This window comes from Coenobita brevimanus, chromosome 46 (assembly GCF_032717465.1).
Source record: "Coenobita brevimanus isolate Jiangsu-jjx chromosome 46, ASM3271746v2, whole genome shotgun sequence".
NCBI lineage: Eukaryota > Metazoa > Arthropoda > Malacostraca > Decapoda > Coenobitidae > Coenobita > Coenobita brevimanus.
In genome coordinates this window covers 28448076-28467797 of record NC_136999.1, presented here as the reverse complement: position 1 = coordinate 28467797, position 19722 = coordinate 28448076, and the positions used below count along the sequence as shown (strand labels likewise).

General features: G+C 41.3%; 1 protein-coding gene across 1 annotated transcript in view; it reads right to left on the bottom strand.

The window, feature by feature from the left end:
* Positions 1 to 19201, bottom strand: part of LOC145398680 (hemolymph clottable protein-like) — a 67969-nt gene extending 48768 nt beyond the window's left edge. Inside the window, exons 1-4 of the mRNA XM_080271484.1 lie at positions 19142 to 19201; positions 17900 to 17989; positions 6208 to 6284; positions 5106 to 5289 (exon numbers count right to left, since the gene is read on the bottom strand). Of these exons, the coding sequence (XP_080127610.1) occupies positions 5106 to 5289; positions 6208 to 6284; positions 17900 to 17989; positions 19142 to 19201 (411 nt within the window). The remainder of the gene's footprint in view (positions 1 to 5105; positions 5290 to 6207; positions 6285 to 17899; positions 17990 to 19141) is intronic.
* Between the last annotated feature and the right edge of the window lie 521 nt (positions 19202 to 19722).

Below are 19722 nucleotides of genomic sequence, written 5' to 3'. Positions count from 1 at the left end.
AAGACCGTTTTAAAACGGCACTGGCACGAGGTGGGATAAAAAAGAAAAATGGCGAACTTAGACCTTGCCTCGGAGTCCCTAGTGGAGGGGACCACAAATGCCCTCACCACTCACCCCTCTTCCAGTGCTGACTCTATGAGTTGGCTGGAACCACTGTCTGACTCACTTCTTCATTTCTGCAACATTTGTGGCCTTTCCTCTAACTTTCTCTCTGTTGAACATCACCTCTCCTCTTCTAAACCTCACCTCTTTTTAACCGAGACTCAGCTGTGTGAGGCAACTGCCAGCAAACCTATTTCTGTATCCTCCTACTTTCTCTGTACTCATTTCAAAGCCAAAGGTGGCTGTCGTGTATATATATGCAACGACTTATCTTGCTCTCATATTCCTGAACTTGATTCTTCTGAATTCTCTACTCACTGACTTTGGCTTTCCTGTCATTCTCTGACTGAATACATCTGTGCTGTTTACTTATCCCCTAATTCCACTAACTATAAAAAATTCTTCGACTATCTTACTTCTATGATGGAACACATTCTATCCATTTTTTCTTTCTCTGAAATCTCAATTCGAGGAGATTTCAATGTTCACCATCACCTTTGGCTCTCCTCTCCTTTCACTGATCCGCCTGATGAACAAGCCTGCATCTTATCTATCCTTAATGACCCAGAGCAGCTTATGCAGCACCCTACCCATATCCCTGACTGCCTTGGAGAGAGCTCCAACATACTTGACCTCTTCCTTACAACTAATCCTTCTGCTTACACTGTTAATCTTTTCTTTCCGTTGGGCTCCTCCAATCACAACCTTATTACCTTAATCAGTCCCATCACTCTGGTTCGGCCTGTGGACCCTCCAAAGAAATGGCGACTGTGGCACTTTGGAGCTGCAGATTGGGATGCCCTCAGGCAGGACTTCTTTGATTTTCCCTGGAATGATTATTGCTTCCATGACCAGGAGCCATCTGAGTGTGCCTTGCACATTGTAGTGGTTATTCTTTTGGGCATGGAAGCATTCAGTCCATTCTCATATCCTTTGTCTAATGCAGGAAAGCCTTGGTTTAATCGCGCTTGTTCTAATGCTGTCTGCAACAAAGAGTACCAGAGGCAACCAACTCCTGAATCATATCATTTTTATGTTTCTGCCCGGAATCATGCTAAATCTGTTCTTTGCTCTGCTAAAAATAATTTCATCCATACTAAATGCTCTGAACCCTCCAACTCGAATTTTTCCCACTCCTTCTGGCACCTTGCCAAAAACCTTTCTAACGACTTTACCTCATCATCCTTCCCTCCTCTTTTCTACTCTGATGGCTCTGTAGCTATTACTTCTACTGATAAAGCAGATCTCTTCGCTAAGACTTTCTCCTCCAATTCCGCCTTAGACGATTCCAGTGCTGTTCCTCCATCACTTCCCCCCTTTGACTTCCTCATGGATGACATTAAAATTTCTTCAGCTGATGTATTTTCTGCCATCACTGGCCTCAATACTAACAAGGCATATGGGCCTGATGTAGTCCCTCCTGTTGTCCTCAAGAACTGTGCTTCTGTGCTTACACCCTGCTTAGGTAAACTCTTTCGCCTTTGTTTGCTCTCATTCAGCCAGTCCCAAAGAGGGGTGAACGTTCCCAACCCTCTAATTATCATCCAATTGCTTTAACATCCTGTGTCTCAAAAGTTTTCGAGTCTATTCTCAACAGAAAACTTTTAAAGCATCTTTCCTATCACAACCTTGTTTCTGATCATCAGTATGGGTTCCGTTTGAGATGCTCCACTGGCGATCTTCTCACCTACCTTTCAGACTCTTGGTCATCCTCCTTTCAGGACTTTGGCGAAAGCTTTGCCATTGCACTTGACATCTCAAAAGCTTTCGATCGAGTCTGGCATAAATCTTTAGTTTCCAAACTGCCCTCTTACGGTTTCTATCCTTCTATCTGTGCCTTCATCTACAGCTTCTTTTCTGGTCATTCTATAGCCGCTGTTGTAGACGGCCATCGTTCTTCTCCTAGATCTATCAACAGTGGTGTTCCTCAGGGCTCTGTCCTATCACCAACTCTCTTCCTTTTATTCATCAATGATCTTCTAAGCTGACCATCTAGCCTTATCCTCTCGTACGCTGATGATTCCACTCTTCACCTTTCCATTCGGTTCATGCAACGTCCATCTCAGCAGTTACTTCAGCAAACAAGGGATGAGGCTATGGCACACATAGTGTCTGACCTGGCTCGTATCTCTGACTGGGGTAAAAATAATCTTGTTTTTAATGTATCAAAGACTCAGTTTTTACACCTATTAACCCAACAAAATCCACAGGAGTACCCACTATAGTTTAATAATATCTAGCTCAATCCTACATCATCCTTGAACATGCTTGGGATTTTATTCACTCGAGATTTATCCTGGAAAGATCAAATTATATCTCTGGTAAAATCTGCTTCCAAGAGACTAGGTGTGCTAAGCCGACTCCATACCTTTTTTACCCCTGCACAGTTGTTGACTTTATACACGGGATTTATTCGCCCCTGTATGAAGTACAACTCTCATGTGTGGGGACGCTCCCCACATACATCTCTTCTTAATAGGGTGGAGTCAAATGCATTTCGTCTCATTAACTCTGCTCCTCTTTCTGGCTCCTTTCAACCTCTGTCTCTTCGCCACGCTGTTGCTTCATCATCTCTTTTCTATCGCTACTTCCATGGTCATTGCTCCTCTGAACTGTCTGCTTGCATCCCTCCACCTCTACTACGGGTGCGTAACACCCGTCTAGCAATAACCTCTCCTCCCTTTTCTGTCCAACTCTCTAATGCAAGAGTTAACCGTTACTCCCAGCCCTTCATTTATGCAACGGGTCAACTCTGGAACTGTCTCCCTCTGTCTGTATTTCCTACTTCCTATGATCTCCAGTCTTTCAAACGCAGTGTGTCCAGGCATCTCGAATGAACGGATCTTGAATTTGACTTCTTTTTTTTTTTTTTTGAGGGAACTGTTTTGCGGGCTCTTAGCCTTTGGTTCCTTCTTCCTTGCATAAAAAAAAAAAAAACACTCATGCCTATCACTCACTCACTCTCACACTCTCAAGCGTCTCACTCACTCTCACACTCTCAGGCCTCTCACTCATTCACTCTCAAACCTCTCAGTCACTCATTCTCAAACCTTTCACTCACTCACTCTAACACACTGACGCCTCTCACTCACTCGCTTTCAAATACTCACGCCTCTCACTCACTTTCACATTCTCAGGCCTAGATATAGCGACGTTAAGTAGCTCATATGTGACATTTAACCTCTCAATGAATATCTAACTGAATCTTACCCTCTTTGTAATCTCTCTCTCTCTCTCTCTCTCTCTCTCGTAGTCTTAATATCCGTTACAACTGAACTCACTATGTGACAACTGCAAATACATCGAAATCTAAATGCATATCGTAACATTCGTCTGTTCACCATTCAGTCCTTTCTTGCCCCATCAGGAGCGCAGAGGCCCGGGTCTAGGCTACTAAGTCCCGACATTTAAGGCAAGGGTAACCAGCCTCACTCATCCCTGTGCAGCATTATATGAGAAATAAATCACAACTATCGGATCGAAGCCCTTACAGGCTCCATCCCTTTGGAGCGCCTCATAGTGGGACTTTACACTTTCCTTGCCTCTTCCATCCTAGGTAGAATAGAATCACAGTTACAACATGGAATCCATCATAATAATGGCTGACGATTCCATCCAGCTCACAGGCTTCGTAACTTTTTTTTTTTTAAAGGTAGGAATTTGTAATTTCCTTGCCTCGTCTTTGCTGGACAAAATTAAATCACACGCTTGGAAAACCTTAAATCAGACGATGTTAATGATTTTACACCAACCGAATACATAAGAAAGGAATGGAGATGCAATATAATCTGTCTGTTTATCAATCGCCAGCCGCCTTAATCCCTTCAGGGGTGGCCAGAAACGAATCACCTCCATGCCACCCTGTTTTCTGTTGTCTGGCTGCACTTTCTTCAGCTCATCCCCTTAATTCCCTCATATACTTCTGCACCTCACCCTCAGTCTCCTTCTTAGCTTCCCCCCACCCCTTGCCTCATATAACTCTCTCCATCCTATCCCTCCATCTCATCCTCGGTCTCACCCTTCCCTTTCCCCCTCTCCTCCCCATATATCACTCCATCCTATCCCCCCATCTCATACTCACACCCTCTTCCCCTATCCATCTCACTCTCATACACTCATCATAGTTTATGATTAGTCTCATTATCGCCCTCCTTTAGCAACGCGGAGCGATAATGTTTTTGCCCTTGTGTGTGTGTGTGTGTGTGTGTGTGTGTGTGTGTGTGTGTGTGTGTGTGTGTGTGTGTGTGTGTGTGTGTTACCATTATATCTCATGAATGGCTTGAACTGTCAACATGAAACCTTCATGGTATCAAGATATAGCCAAAATCTTGGACAAGTTCGGTAATGGGCACTCTGGGCCAATTTCAAGGTCACCAAAATGATTGACAAAGGTCAACTAGTTTTTATCGCACGCCATTAGCACTATGGTATCTCTTGAACGGCTTGAGCTATCAACATCGAACCTTCAGGCTGTCTAGATATGGCAAAATTTTGGACAGGTTCGAAAATGGGCACTCGGGGTCAAGGTCAAGGCCACATAAATGGCTGTCAAAGGTCAACTACTTTTTATCGCCCACCTTTAGCACCAATATATCTCGTGAACGGCTTGAGCTATCAAGATGAAACCTTCAGGGTATCAAGATATGGCCAAAGTCTTGGACGAGTTAGAAAATGGGCACTCAGGGTCAAGGTCACCAAAATGTCTGCCAAATGTCAACTACATTTTTTAATATGGTTTGGCTTTTTGTGAAACGCGGTGAATGAATTCCGTAGAGTTTTGCGAATTTTCTTCACATTTTATTTGTAAGCAGCTTGTAACATGGCCAACAGCATACAGTATTCCTGTGGGTGATTTAATTTTTGGATAGATTGGTAAATCTGGGTTGCCTTGGCAATAGATCAAACTGTTATGAATTTTTGATTGAGAAAATTTTTAAAATGCTAGAACGAAATGTAAATAAAAGATTAAATATATATGTAAATAAATAAATGCTCTTTCTCACCTCATCCTGGTCTGCAAATTCAATGGTAAATTTGATCCTCGGTGTCGATCGACTATACTCATACTGCATTTTACCCTTGAAGCGGGCGGTGGTGGTGAAAGTGTTGGTGATCCCCGTTGCCATGGTTACCCCCCCTTCATACGGCAACAGGGCGCGGATCTCAAAGTTGGTTTCTTGGCCTGTGCTGGAAAGAGATAGAAGGTGAGTCCATAATTCTCCCAAACTTGGCCCAAAATCACCATCTCTACGTCCATTATGCCTCAGAACTTGGCCTAATATTACCATCACTCCATCATTAATGCAGGGATGCAACAAAGGATTAACCCTAAAATGGTCATGAAAAAGTGCCATGGAAAGAACGTAAGAAGCAAAAAGAGAGAATATTAAACCTTTTTTATTTTAACTTGGTCCAAAAGTCCCATCTCTCCACCTTGAATGCAGAGCTGTAACAATGAATTAACAATAAAATATGACGCTAGTCATGAAAAAAACTGCTAAGGAAAGAATTGAGAGCCGTAGCATCATTTTTTCCTACCACTGAATTGTATGAAATAAGCTGAAAGGGGACCAAAATCTAAGCTAAGTTAGAGTGGAGGGAGGGGGAGTCGGTGGTGTATTGGTTAGCACATTCAACCCATAACTGAAAGGACTCGAGTTCGGTTTTAGGGCATGTCAAACTCTTGCAAATAGTCTTCTTTTCCCCTGTGTCCCTGTTCACCCAGTAGTATAATTGGGGACCTGGACGTAAAATTCGATTACTGCTTGTCGTTTTCTAGGGGAAGGTTATGACTTAGAAAAGCTGATGGTCTGCCCTAATATCACTTGTGCAGCCGATAGATACTATTTGTAAGATCTCTCTCTCTCTCTCTCTTTCTCTCTCTCTCTTTCTCTCTCTCTCTCTCTCCGCGTGCGTGGATAGGGGGCGGGGATGGTGTGTGTGTGTGTGTGTGTGTGTGTGTGTGTGTGTGTGTGTGTGTGTGTGTGTGCCATTATGAGAGCGATAAAGCCCAACCAACCCTCAGACATAAGCCATCAAGAACCACATTCGGATAGAGAGCGCCTGACCCACTGGACCACACGGAGTCACTCTTCAGGTACTTACTGCAACGAAAACTTCATTCCAGAGTCGATGGGATGTTCCTTAATGGATCTGTAGTGGCTCAATAAGTCCTTGGTGTACTGTGGAAGAAAAAAATGAGAGTGAGAAAGTGTGAAAGTGAGTGAGAAAGTGAGGAAAGGTGATAATGAGGGAGAAAGTGTGAAAGTGTGTGTGTGAAAGTGAATGAGAAAGTGTGAAAGTGAGTGAGAATGACTTAGGGTACTGTGGAAGAGGAAGAGAGTGAGAAGCTGTGAAAGTGAGTGAGAAAGTGAAAGAGAGTGATTGAGGAGGTATGAAGGTGAATGACAGTGAGTGATAAAGTGTGAAAGTGAGTGAGAGTGAATGTGATAGTGAGTCAGAAAATGAGAAAATCAGTGACATTGAGTGAGAAAGTGTGGAAGCGAGGAAGAAAATGAGAAAGTGAGTGAAAAATGTGCAAGTGTAAAAGCGAATGAGTAAGTGTGCAAATGAGTGAAAGGGAGAGATAGTGTGAAAGTGAGTGTGAAGGTGAGTGAGAAAGAGAAGAAGTGAGTGAAAGTGAGTGAGAGTAAGAAAGTGTGAAATTGAATGAGAGACAACATGAGGGTGAATGAAATGAGATGAGAGTGCGTGAGAGAGGTCTGTGACTGAGTGAAGTGAGGGAGTGAGATGGTGTGTGAGTGATTGAAACAGGATGAGAGTGAGAGTGAGAGAGGTGTGAGAGAGTATGTGAGAGTCAGCATGATGGTGAGTGAAGAGGAGTGAGTGTGTGTGTGTGTGTGTGTGTGTGTGTGTGTGTGTGTGAGCAAGAGAGAGGAGGGAGGAGAGAGAAGGGGGTACTCTATATGAGCGTGTGTGTGTGTGTGTGTGTGTGTGTGTGTGTGTGTGTGTGTGTGCATAAGGCGGTGTATGTGAGTAAGCGGGTGTGAGAAAGTGAGCGAGAGGGTGAGAGTGAGTGAGCTAGAGGGTGTGTGAGAGTGTGTGGGAGAGTATGTGAAAGAGTGAGTGAGAAGGTGAGAGTGAGCGAGAAGGTATGTGAGGGAATGAGCGAGAGTGAACGAGATAAGGTGTGTGAGTTGTGAGGGTATGTGAGGAAGTATGTGAGAGGGTTTGTGTGAATGGAGTGTGTATGGGAGTGAGTGAGAGTGCAAGGGTGAGTGAGAGGAAGCGAGTGAGAGAGTGAGTGAGAGAATAAGTGTGTAGGAAGGCAAGAGAATGAATGAGAGTGAGTGAAAAGGTGTATGTGAGTGTGAAACTGTGTGAAAGTGTGTGTGAGAGTTTGTGACAGAGTATAATATTTAAAGGGTGTGTGTGAATGAGAGGGTGTGTGGGAGTGAGTGAGAGTGTGAGAGTGGGAGGAAGTGAGTGAGAAGACGCGTGTGTGTGTGTGTGTGTGTGTGTGTGTGAAAGTGTATGAGAGTGAGTATGAGGGTGTATGTGAATATGAGAGGGTATGAAAGTGTGTGAGGTATGAGTGACGGTGAGAGCGAGCGAGGGAGAGATTGTACAAGCAAGATACAAAGGCATCCAATAAATTTAATAAAACCTTCGCTGCCAGTTGAAATACCAGTAGTTAAGTCACCCAGTAAGGGCACAGATGAAGTTACCCTCCACGTGAAATTGATTACGTTGGTCTTATTTGATGCCTCTCTGGTTGCAAATCTCTATTTGCGGAAACAGTCAGGCATGACACAGTGCGTCCTATAAAATATTTTCCTGATAGTTGCGCAGCATCTATTTCTCACACAGGCCTTCATCAAGCTCCTCTGAACCTGTCTTCTGATTTTTTTTTTTTTTTTTCATGTTAAAAGAACTGATCACATGCTATTTTGGGTTATAAAGAAGTTCAAAATATGAGCATTAACAATTTTTAAAGGATTAGTGTCACTGGCGTTTTGAATGGATGAATATTGTGTGATGACAGATTTAAGATATCAGTTACCTGCTGAACAATGTTATGCATTGATTTAGTCGTAAATTAGGAAGATACTAAGCAATTTCTCAAATACTGTGAAAAGATGGACGGTCTTTGATAGCGATTGTACTTTTTTTTTTTTTCGGCTGAATCCAAGCTTAATATTGTTCAGTAAGTACTTGGTGTTAAGTAGAAGTTATTTTCACACGAAATTTTTTGTTTTTAAGGCAATTTATGCCAATACTGCAAACAAGTATCAATGCCGATATTTGAACTTCCTTGTAGTCTGAGATCCCCTTCCCCGTCGGTTAAGGAAGCTCCCTAGCACCTCTATCTTAGCGATTTAGTTTTGGATGCGGCTGGTTAGTATCAATTTGTATGTTACTTATGCTGAATATGGTAGCATTTGATTGACTTAAATGACACAGAAGTGGACAGTAAGGAGTAATATGCAAAAGAAATCGTTCAGGAAGAGGTATTAGGGAACTTCTTTAATCAACGCCAAATATCCATTGCAAGACATGGCTCCTTCAGTCCGATGAAGTAGTTGTAGATTCTATTTTAATTCTTCCTATCTCCAGACTATATACTGTAGTTCATTCACTTTAATTTGGCGGAGATATTCATTTTCATCTTATTTCACGTACTCAGTGGCAGAAAAAAGACAGTATTGTGGCTCTGCATAACTTCTGTAGCACGTCTTCTTGCTATTCTAGTGTTATGTCACAATTTATCATTCAAAGTCGAGGGATGGCAAGTTTTGGCCAATGTAATGTGAACAGAGTATAGCTCATTAAGCTTAGGAGCAACTTATCGAACTGGAGAGGTTAGATATGGCTTTGAATTATCCCTTGACCGCAAAAGACCTTCCACGAGCTGAATGAACTAGTCGGGATGTAACAAAAATAATGTGAAAAATCGGACTGAAAGGGTTGAGAGCAGAAGGATTGCTCATAAAATCTTGTCTCTGGGAAGTCATAATGAATTCCCCCTCCCCCCTCTCTCTCTCTCTCTTTCTCTCTGCTCAACTGACTCCCGATGCTTACCCCCTCCAGCCTGATAAGGTATTTTTGTCTTCATTCTACATTCTACCTCCAGATGATTGTATTCAGGTTGAGGAAGGTAATGAGGGGGTTGATGAAGGAAGCTCCCAGGCACCTGTTTTTTGGCGACTTTGTTTTTCGATGCGGCTGGTTGGTATCATCATGAATATATTTGCAGAATATGCTGGCATTTGAATGATTCAGATGATTCAGAAGAGGATAGGCAGGTGTATCATGCGAAATAAATCACTTAGGAAGAGGTGAGATGGAGCTTCCTTGAACAACGAAATTACGGACCTATATGTAACCCCTTCAAGTAGAAATGTCTCTCCTAAGCTGAAGAAAATTGCCTGAAGGTAGCAAGAACAGATTAAACTAGACGTCACTGAACCAAAGGGGTTGAGATCTCTCCAAGGCCTCGAAAAATGCTTCAAGATCTCCTGTTTGGGAACCACTGGGCTTTAGGGAAATTGTATATTTTTCAAAATCTTATATATTTTCATTTTGATTTCATTTTAATTTTTAATTTTGTCTTTATTTATTTTAAATTCATTTGTATCTTTTTAATTTAATTTTTCAATTTTTGCTTTGTTTTTTTCCAAAGTAGGCCTATAGGTCTATTTTTTTTTTATTAGGTTTCCATTTTCTCTTCTCTTTTAATCTTCAAGTTTTCTGTTTTTCACATTTAGTAGTTTATTTTCTTTTATATCTATTCATATTTTATTTTTTTCACGTTTTATTATTTTATCTACTTTTTAAATCTACCATTACTCAGTTTTAACCAACTTCTTAAATCGATTTTTTTTACTCCCTATTTTGTCTATTTTTATCATTTCTCTCTTGTTTTTCACTTTCTTTTTATTTCATCTCTATTATATGTTTCTTATTACCAGACCAATTTATTCACCTTAAGACAGACATTTAGAAATGGGGAAGATTAATATCCCGGTATAGCCTCCTTCACTATTAAGGACCTTTACTAAATAGAATAATAAGACTGGTTGCATCAAGAATAACACAGAAAGGCAATGTGACTAAATTACACACACACACACACACACACACACCAGCCCTGCATGAGACAGTGATCACACACACACACACACACACACACACACACACACACACACACACACACACACACACACACACACACACACACACACCGCTCGCTGGTGCAGTGGTAACGTTCTCGCTTGCCATCTGGTAGACGGGAGTTCGCGCCTCGCTCAGGTTGCGAAAAGTTTCACTGACGAAGTGGGTGGTTACTGTCCCCCTTGAGCAAGGGGACGGGTGTGTGGGTGTGTGAAGGTCACAGCCTTGCCCTTAGATCGGACTATATGAGCTCTCAGCTCCCTTCCGGGAGGGTAAAAGCTGACGATCACGACCACCAAGCGATCCTGACCGACCCGGTGAATTACACACACATACATCAGCCCTGCATGAGACAGTGATCACACACACACACACACACACACACACACACACACACACACACACACACACACACACACTTTATTTACTCAAAGCTGTCCTTCTGTGTTCCTCAATCTTTGGTACCAATGCGTGTGACTTTGCAAACCAATTCTGGATCTGCAAACTTTGCCACACAGTTGACATGTCAAGTCCAGGTTTGCAAGAAGAACTCTGTTTTGGTTGTGCCTCCGTTGTGTATGCTTTCCTCTGCCCAAGTTCCAATTTCTTTCTAAATGAATGGATGCTTCACTGCAGAGGGCTCGGCATTGTTTTCTGTCCGAGGCATTGGTTTCAAGAACTTTTGGTATCATGTTGCATTTCTTCAGAGTTGTACTTATATGATCTTCACATCTCTTCTTCTGTCCCCTTGGGTTGCGACGTGCTGCAGGGAGTTGGCCATGCAGAACCTGGCGGGGAAGGCAGTGCTGAGGCATGTGGAACACGTGTCCGACCCATCTGAGCTCTTTTTTAGCAAGCATGGTTTCTGTGCTGGTTGACTTTGTCTGGAGAAGAATTTGTGAAATAGGGACTTTATCCTCCCACGAGAGTCTTAGGATAGACTGTAAACAGCGGATGTGAAAAGAATCAAGCTGTTTGATGTGACGCTGGTAAGTAGTCCACGATTCAGCACTGTATAAGAGGGTGGAGAGAAATACGGCTGTATAAAATAACACCTTTGTCTGAATTCTTAAGTTGGCGTCTTGAAAGACTCTGGATCATAGACGCCCCCCAAAAGTTGAGGCATCACTGATTTGTGTAAGGACTTCTACATCAGTGTTATGTTTATCTGTTAGCACACTCCCAGGGTAGGTAAAATTCTCCACCTGTTTTACATTTTCGCCATTTACCTGAAGTGGAAGGGGCTCTGCTGCATTGTTTTCTGAGATGTTGTTTCTGTTTTATTGACATTTATTCTGAGACTTACTGCATAGTATATGTTGGAAATGATGGTGAAAGACTACTGGAGGGCTTCTGAGGTACGTGCAAGGCCGAACCAGTCATCAGCATATTGCAGCTCTAGGAAATGAGCTATTTCAGTCTTTGATTGTGCTTGGAGACATCTGAGATTAAATAAGTTACCGTCTGAATGGAAATGATGATTTATTCGATCATCAGGGTTTACTTGCTGATTACTTAAGAGGGTGACTGCAGTCAGGTAGATGTTGATCATGACAGGAGCTAGGACACATCCACATTGAAGGGTTCGAATTTCTTCCACCTGCGAACACACAAGCACTCATGCTGTCATGCAGATTCTTCAGGATGGTTGGAAATTTGTTTGAAACTCCAAATTTTGAAAGAGCATTCCATTAGAGTTCTCTGTTAACAGTGTCAAGTGCTTTTGCAAGATCGATAAATGCAATATACAGGTCACGGTTCTGCTCTTTGGGCAACAAAGACCATATCTCAGGTACTTCGTTCCTTCTGAGTTCTACATTGTGTTTCAAGGAGTGTTAATTCAGTCAGATCTTTTGTCAGTCTGGATAACATTACCTTGGCTAGTACTTTACTAGCGTTCACAAGGAGGGAGATGCCTCTGCTGTTGTCACAATTTTAACGTTTCCCTTTCTTCTTGTTGATAGTTATAATATCAGAGGTAATCCATTCAGATGGAATTTGTTCTTGGTTCCTGATAGTCAGTATGAGATTATGGAACCGTTGGTGAGGTAACTGGCCACCTTTGTTGATCAGTTGAGATGGTAGGGCCTGGGCTTTTGTTATTTTTTAGAGGTCAGATGGCCTGAACAGTTTTTGCAAGTGTAGGTGGGACATCAAAATCTGCAGCTTGAGGGGTATCTGGGATGTTATCGAGGATGTTATGCTCCACTGGGTTTCTTTGGTTCAGGGAGGTGTTAAAGTGCTGTGCTCATCCTTCTAAGATTGCTTGCTCTTCTTTTAGGAGCTCTCCTCTGGCTAATCGAACAGGGTTAATGTTGTGCTTGGTTGGCCCATACATGGTTTTAATGGATTTGTAGAACCTATGATAGTCGATAACACCAGCTAGTCTTTGCAACTCTTTTGCATGCTCAGTCCACCATTTGTTTTCCATGTCATGCAGCGTTTTCTGGGTTTCACATCTGAGATTCTGGAATTCAGTTTTTAGGATTAAGGAGTTAGGATGAGCCAACCAGGTGTTATGTGCTCTATTCTTCATTGCAAGAAAGTCATATGTTCCCTCAGCATTTTCATCAAACCTGTCTTTAGGGTGGCGGTTGGAGAAGCCTAGTGTTTCTTCTGCAGTGCTTTGGAGCAATATGTTAATATTTAGCCACTCTGTATCTAGGTTTGTTGCATTGTTGTTTGTATCAAGTGGTGGGCATTGAGACAGCTTCTCTGTAATAGTGCTGCGAAAGTGTTGTATGTTGCCACATCCTTTAAGATACTATAGTTTGCTTTCTTGATGGATAGTCTGCAGCACATTTGTGGGCATATGATTAACTGCATTTGGTAACTATAAGGTTGTGGTCTGTGCAGCACTTAGCACCTCTCATAGCTCGGGTTACAAGAACTCCTCTTCGATCTTGCTGCCTTACAATAACTTAGTTAATTAGGTGCCGATGCCTAGATTGTGGGCGCATGCATGTGTTCTTGTGATTATTCTTGAATTGAAAGATGATGTTGGTGATGGCAAGACTGTGTTCTGAGCATTAGGAAACATGTCTATGACCACTGCTGATCATGTTACAGTATCAACACCATGGCAGCCTATAATGCATTGTCAGAGGTGATTATCTTCTACTCTGACATTAAAATCTCCAGGCAGGATCAGCTTGTCATTTGGTGGTACTGAACGAATGGTAGCCTCCAGAGAGTCATAAAATGAAACTTTGATGGTGTCCTTGGAATCAAGCACTGGGCCATAGGCACTGGTAAGTGTTACATATTCGCCTTAAGAGAGTGGTATGCACCAGGACATTAGCCTCTCTGATATACCCAAAGGTGTTTTGCGGATATTCTGTAGAAGGTTGCTTGGGATTGCAAAGCCAATATTGTGGTTTCTTACATTGTCTGGATATCCCCATCAGAAATAGGCATGCCCTCCTGCTTCTATAAGGTTGCACTCTCCAGACAGGCGAGTCTCATGCAAGGCAGCAATGTAAATTTCATATCTATTCAGTTCCCATGCAATAAGAGCAGTTCTAGGATGTGGTCTTGTGCCGTGGTCAGTATCAGGCAATGTTCATATAGTCCAGGTAGCAAGAGTCAGAGGGATTCTTTTAGTTTTCGATCGCATTGTGGGATGCCTTGGCAGACCAGGTTATCTGCCTAGGTGCTGCAGAGCAGCATATGTTTAGGTTACCATTTCTAAACCCTTCCCATTCAAGGGTAAGCTGCAGGGTATCTGCTTCTGGCTACTTAGTCGAACTAGGTGCTGCCGAAGGCATTACCTGCTCCTATGCCATCATGCCAGCGACCACTAGGCCAATGCCGCCTATGTGCAGGACTCAAGCTAGTGACTTCCAGCCACATCCATGACCTGTCACTGTCACCCTATCCTCTCACCGTAGGTCTCCTGTTTTGGTGAAAGATGAAATGGGAAGTAAGTATAGCAGTGGGCTTGTGCAATGAATGGATTGATGTGATGGTGAGGGTGTGCAGTCCTTACCACCACGTGACTTGGCCCTTCCCAGCCTGTGATAGCGGCATGAAGATTCGTGACGACCATCTACTGAGGAGGATTGCAGGAGTCTGCCGGTAGCTCTGTCTGTCGAGCCCAGCCTTCTGTGAAACTCCACTCACGGATTATTGGTTTGGGGTTCACTCCCATGGCCTTGACCCAACCAAGGGTGATACACAAGGCAATTGACCTGGGAACATTTAATCTGACCCCTCACTGATGACCCCTCCAGTATGGGTAACCCTATCCACCTGCTGAGTCCGAGGGGGATCCCCCTCCTTTGGTATGGCCCACCAGATTTACAGGGCATGCAAGCCCCCCACCACGACACGGTGGCTCCCGTGGAGGGACACACACACACACACACACACACACACAGGTCCTGCATGGGATAGCCCTGACTTGAATGAGTATACAGTAAACAATTCAGTGACATCAAATGATTCGGTATAGACGGCTCACCTTGACGACCAGTGGCACACCAACATCCGTGGGCAAAACAAACGTTGTCCATCTCAACCTGTTTGCCGCGACGTGCCAAGGGCGTTGAGACAGTAGACTGAACCCAGTTCTTAACACAGCTGGAAGAACTTAAAAAAAAAGAATGAAAGGGAGAAATGAAAGGGGTTGCTGGAAAATGAACACTAAGAAAGGAGAAAGAAGAGAAATAAAAAAAAAAACATGGATTGAATAAAAATAATAAGCATGAGAAAGAAATCTGTGGGAAGGAAAAATGAAATACTGCACACCAAAAATAAGGAAAATGAAAATAACTGAGGAAAGAAAAAATGAAAACTGAGAAAAAACATAATGCTGAAAGAAGGGAAAAATGAAAAAGGCCTAGAAATGAAAACAGCGAGAATGAGAAGGTGAAAAAGGAGAAAAATAATCCTGAAAGAAGGGAAAAACTGAAAAATGAAAACTCAAGGAAAGAAAAAATGGAGAAAAAATCATAGTGAAAGAAGGGAAAAATGAAAAATGAAAATGGAAGGAAGAAAAAAATGAAGGAAGAGCCTGAAAACTGAGAACATACATTAGGAAAGCTGAAAGAGAAAACCGAAGAATGGAGTACTGTATTTGGGAAAGGAAATTTATAAGTAAGAAAGCAATCAAAGGACAAATAAAAATGAGAAAATTGGGAAAGAAATACATACGAATGGAAAGTTGAATAAGGAAAAGGGAACATCAACAAAGGGAGAAGGGAAATCGAAAGACAAAAAACGGAAACAAAATGAAAAAAAAAACAGAAAGAGTAAAAAAAAAACTACATCAAGAAAAACTGAAAAAAAGAAGCGGGTAAACTTAAGTCCTTAATGATCGAAATTACCTTAGTATTTTTTTCCCAGCTAATTGCTGGTTGTCTTATTCTTCAGTCAGTCATAGGTGCCCAACAAGAGAAAAAAAGATATATATTTTTATAAATACACGAAGTAAAGATATACGAAGAAGAAGGAAAAGTGCAAATGGAAGTGAAATTGGGGATAAGGAAAACGAAAAACTGAAAAGCTATAAGAAAAATGAAAAACTAAGAAGGAAAAAGAAAACGGGGAAAAAAAAAAAAAAGAAACGAATGGAAAATAAAATGAAAAGCAAAAAATAAAACGAAAAGCCGAAAAATTAACAAGAAAAAGGACATTGAAATATGTTAATAAAAAACAATAAGCTGAAAAATAGAAAATGCGAAAATAAAAAAAAAGGATAAGAAAATAAAAAGCTAAAAAGATGTAAACAAAGAAACAAACAAAAACTGAAGTAATGCAAGATTAAAATAAAAATACAAGAACGTGGAATGGTAGCTAAAAAGAAAGGCCCATGAAAGGAAAAACTGAAAGGGGAAAAAATAAAAATGAGGGAAAGAAAAATGTATATAAGAAGAAAAAGGTGTAAATGAAAAAAAAACAAAAGAAAACATAAAAGGAAAAATTGAAAAAGAGGAAACAGCTGAGGGAAGGAAAAGGGTAAAAAATAAATGAAAGAAAGCTGGAAGAAAAGGAACCAAAAAACAATAACAAAACGAAAAGCAGCAAGAAGAAGAAAATGAGAGGAAGATAACAATACAAAACTGAAAAAAAAAACTGAAATTCGACTAAAAATAGTACGAAGGAGAAACAATACGAAAAGCCGAAAAAAAAGGAAAGCAAAAAGCAAAAAACTGAAAGATAAAATACTGTACATAGAAAAAAAGGTGGAAATGGGAATGAAGAAAAATACAACGAAAAGCTGAACTGGGGGAAACAAAACAAAAAAACCGAGGGGAAGAAAAAACTAAAAATAAATAGGGAAATAATGTGGAAAAGGAACTAAAGGTAAAAAAAGCTTCCAGGTAAAAATAAAAAAGAAGGAAGAATATACAAAAAGAAATCGAAAAATATTTGGAAAAGGAACTGAAAAATAAAACTGCAAATAAAAAATAAAAACAAAAATAGAAAATGTGGAGAAAGATCTAAAAAAAAATCACGTGGGAAAAAAAAAAAAAAAAACGAAAAATGTGGAGAGGGAACTAAAAAAATGACAAATTCAAACTTATTTCCAATGCGAATTAAATTTTTCCTTACGTCCAACATTGTACGGTAGGAAAGAGGAGACCGAGACGCCGTTCCATATGGCACTGAAGTAACGGTAGTAACGGTAAGTAGCGTCTGATGTGCGGTTGATTTCAAGGGAGTCCTGGAGGAGGGGTAAGAATCATCATCATCATCATCATCATCATTATCATCACTTTCATTATTATCATTAATGACACATAATCATCGCCTTGTCATAATTATCACCATCTTCATTACTATCATCGTTATCATCGCCATCATCATTATCAGTATCATCATCATCATTATCATTACCATCATTATCGCCATCATCATCATCATCACTACCATTATTATCATCTGTGACACTTATCGTCGCTACCACTGTCATCATTATTGCCATCTTCATCGCTATCATCATTATCATCATTAAGACTATCATTAAAATCATCACTATTATCAACAGCTCTAACACTTGCAACATCCTCACCATCCTCACCACTATCATCGTTCTCATCGTTATATATATCCTCCTCCTCCTCATCATCATCATCATCATCAACATCTCTGTCATCAGCAGCAGCAACACTTCCATCATCATCTCTACCAACATCATCATCATCATCACCACCATCATCACTACCATCATCTTCATCGCTATAATCTTCACCATCTTCATCATCACTGTCATCATTTATTCGCTACATTTCCATCAGCAGAAACACTTTCATTATCATCATCATTTTCATCACTATCATCATTATCAATATCATCCTCACCATCATTATCACTATCATCATCAGTAGCAACACTTCCATCACCATCGCTACACTATCATTATCATCATCATCATCACCACCACCACCACCACCACCATCACCAACTTCATCACTATAATCATCACCATCTTCATCACCATCACTGTCATCAGTCGCTATATTTCCATCATCATCGCCATAGCTTTCTGCATAATCCTCCTCATCATCATCTACAGCAACATAAAACTCATCATCATCTACAGCAACATAATCCTCATCATCATCACCACACTTGTCTTTATCAACATCATTAACTCTCTCTCTCTCTCTCTCTCTCTCTCTCTCTCTCTCTCTCTCTCTCTCTCTCTCTCTCTTCTTACCATCAGGCTCATCAGCTCCTCTAGTACAAGTCTTGCATTTTCGTCTCTAGTCCCTGGTGTGCCGTGTGGCCGACCAAAATTAAACTTTCTCTGATAAAACAGGACCTGGAACGTATCAAAACAAGTTATTCCTCTCTCTCTCTCTCTCTCTCTCTCTCTCTCTCTCTCTCTCTCTCTCTCAAATAAATTAACAGGTACTGGTGTCAGATATGGGTATAAGGAAAGAAATACAGGACTTAAGCTTAAGAAAATTTCTGAATGTAGTACAATCATGAAAGGGTCATTGAGTTCACAACTAAAGAGCGTTTATGAAAAACATGCCGGCTCTATGGAAATAAAAAACAGGAAATACAAAGATAAAAACAAGAAGACAATTAATCTTCTACATCATAATCATCATCATCATCATCATCCAGACATCCATTCTAGGGTGAAGTGAAGAAGGGTTCAAAGAGCTGAACCGACCCTAATGGAATGAAGTACTAACCAGTGTTTGCCCAGATGAAAGGGTCAAACTCCTATTCACTCACAGTTCAAGCCACCGAAATCCTGGTTCTAGATAACTAAGATCTATCAGTCTATCTATAGCCAGACGCCATAATTCCGTAAAAGGTGGCGGTTTGTATTTGAGTTACTAGTTTTACAGGGAGGGACACTAGCCCTCCACCTTCCCATTGTTGACACGTAGGGAACGATTTCAGATTGGTTATATGGTTACCACCTGGCACTATTAATGGTTTCATGGCATATAGGAAACCAATAGGTTTGTCAATCAGTATAAAGCTACCTGAAAAGGAAACAAGTGTAATAAAAAGTGAAAGGCAAAATGGGACAAATAGAAGGAGAGGAGGGTAGAAACAGAAAAAGAATGATAAAGGTGAAGGACGAGGTATAAAAGCATAGAAACAATCAGTCTTCTACACAATTGAGGTAAAAGCAAGAGGTGGATGGTGGCCACTATCATCCACACATTTATTGTATTGATCTCTGCTTCTTCAGTTGGTGACTGTACACCAAGTGACAAGCCTAATGGTTTCCTGTAACCCAGGAAACCATTTACGACGGTGCGTGGTAACCATATAACCAAGTAACGAGGTGATATGGAGCCTGCTATGGTGGCCCTGTTAACTTAGTGTAGAGGTTCAGTTGCAGCGTTCATTCAAGAACGAAACTTCTATAGTTTTCCCAGTGCCTCGCACAGCGAGGCGTTGTTCATCACAGGGGAACAACAGTTCAGCTCACCGTACAGCCCTGCAGGGACGATTGCTTGCCTGCAGTTGATGGGTCTGCTCGTTCAGACATACCGGGTTTGATCAACTACTACTTCTACTACTACTACTACTACTACTACCTCTACTACTACTACTACCACTACTACTAAGATAACACATTAAGACAATAAACACAAAAACAATCACTCTTCCACACACCAAAGACAAAAGCATAAAGCAATTAGCAGATAATGTAAATTTTCTACACAAGTGAAAGTTCATGAACATTTGGAAGCCGCCTTACCTCTTCCTGATGCTCTTCCCCAAATTCCGGAGTTGAGTAGAGGAGTCGAAGTAGAGTGTGGATTGGAAACAGTTCTTTCGATGATGCCAACCACGCCAGGTCCATACTCACACCGCCCTGGAAATTTAAGCATCATCACCATCATCATCGTCACCATAGGTATCGTCGTCGTCATAATGCACACTATAGCTGAGGATTAAAAATAAAGTCTGTTGCCTTGGTGTACAACAAGGATGGATCGGTAGCAGCAGTTGGTGTAGATGCAACCCACTGAGGTCTATAATATGGAGAGGCTTTCTCATGGATAA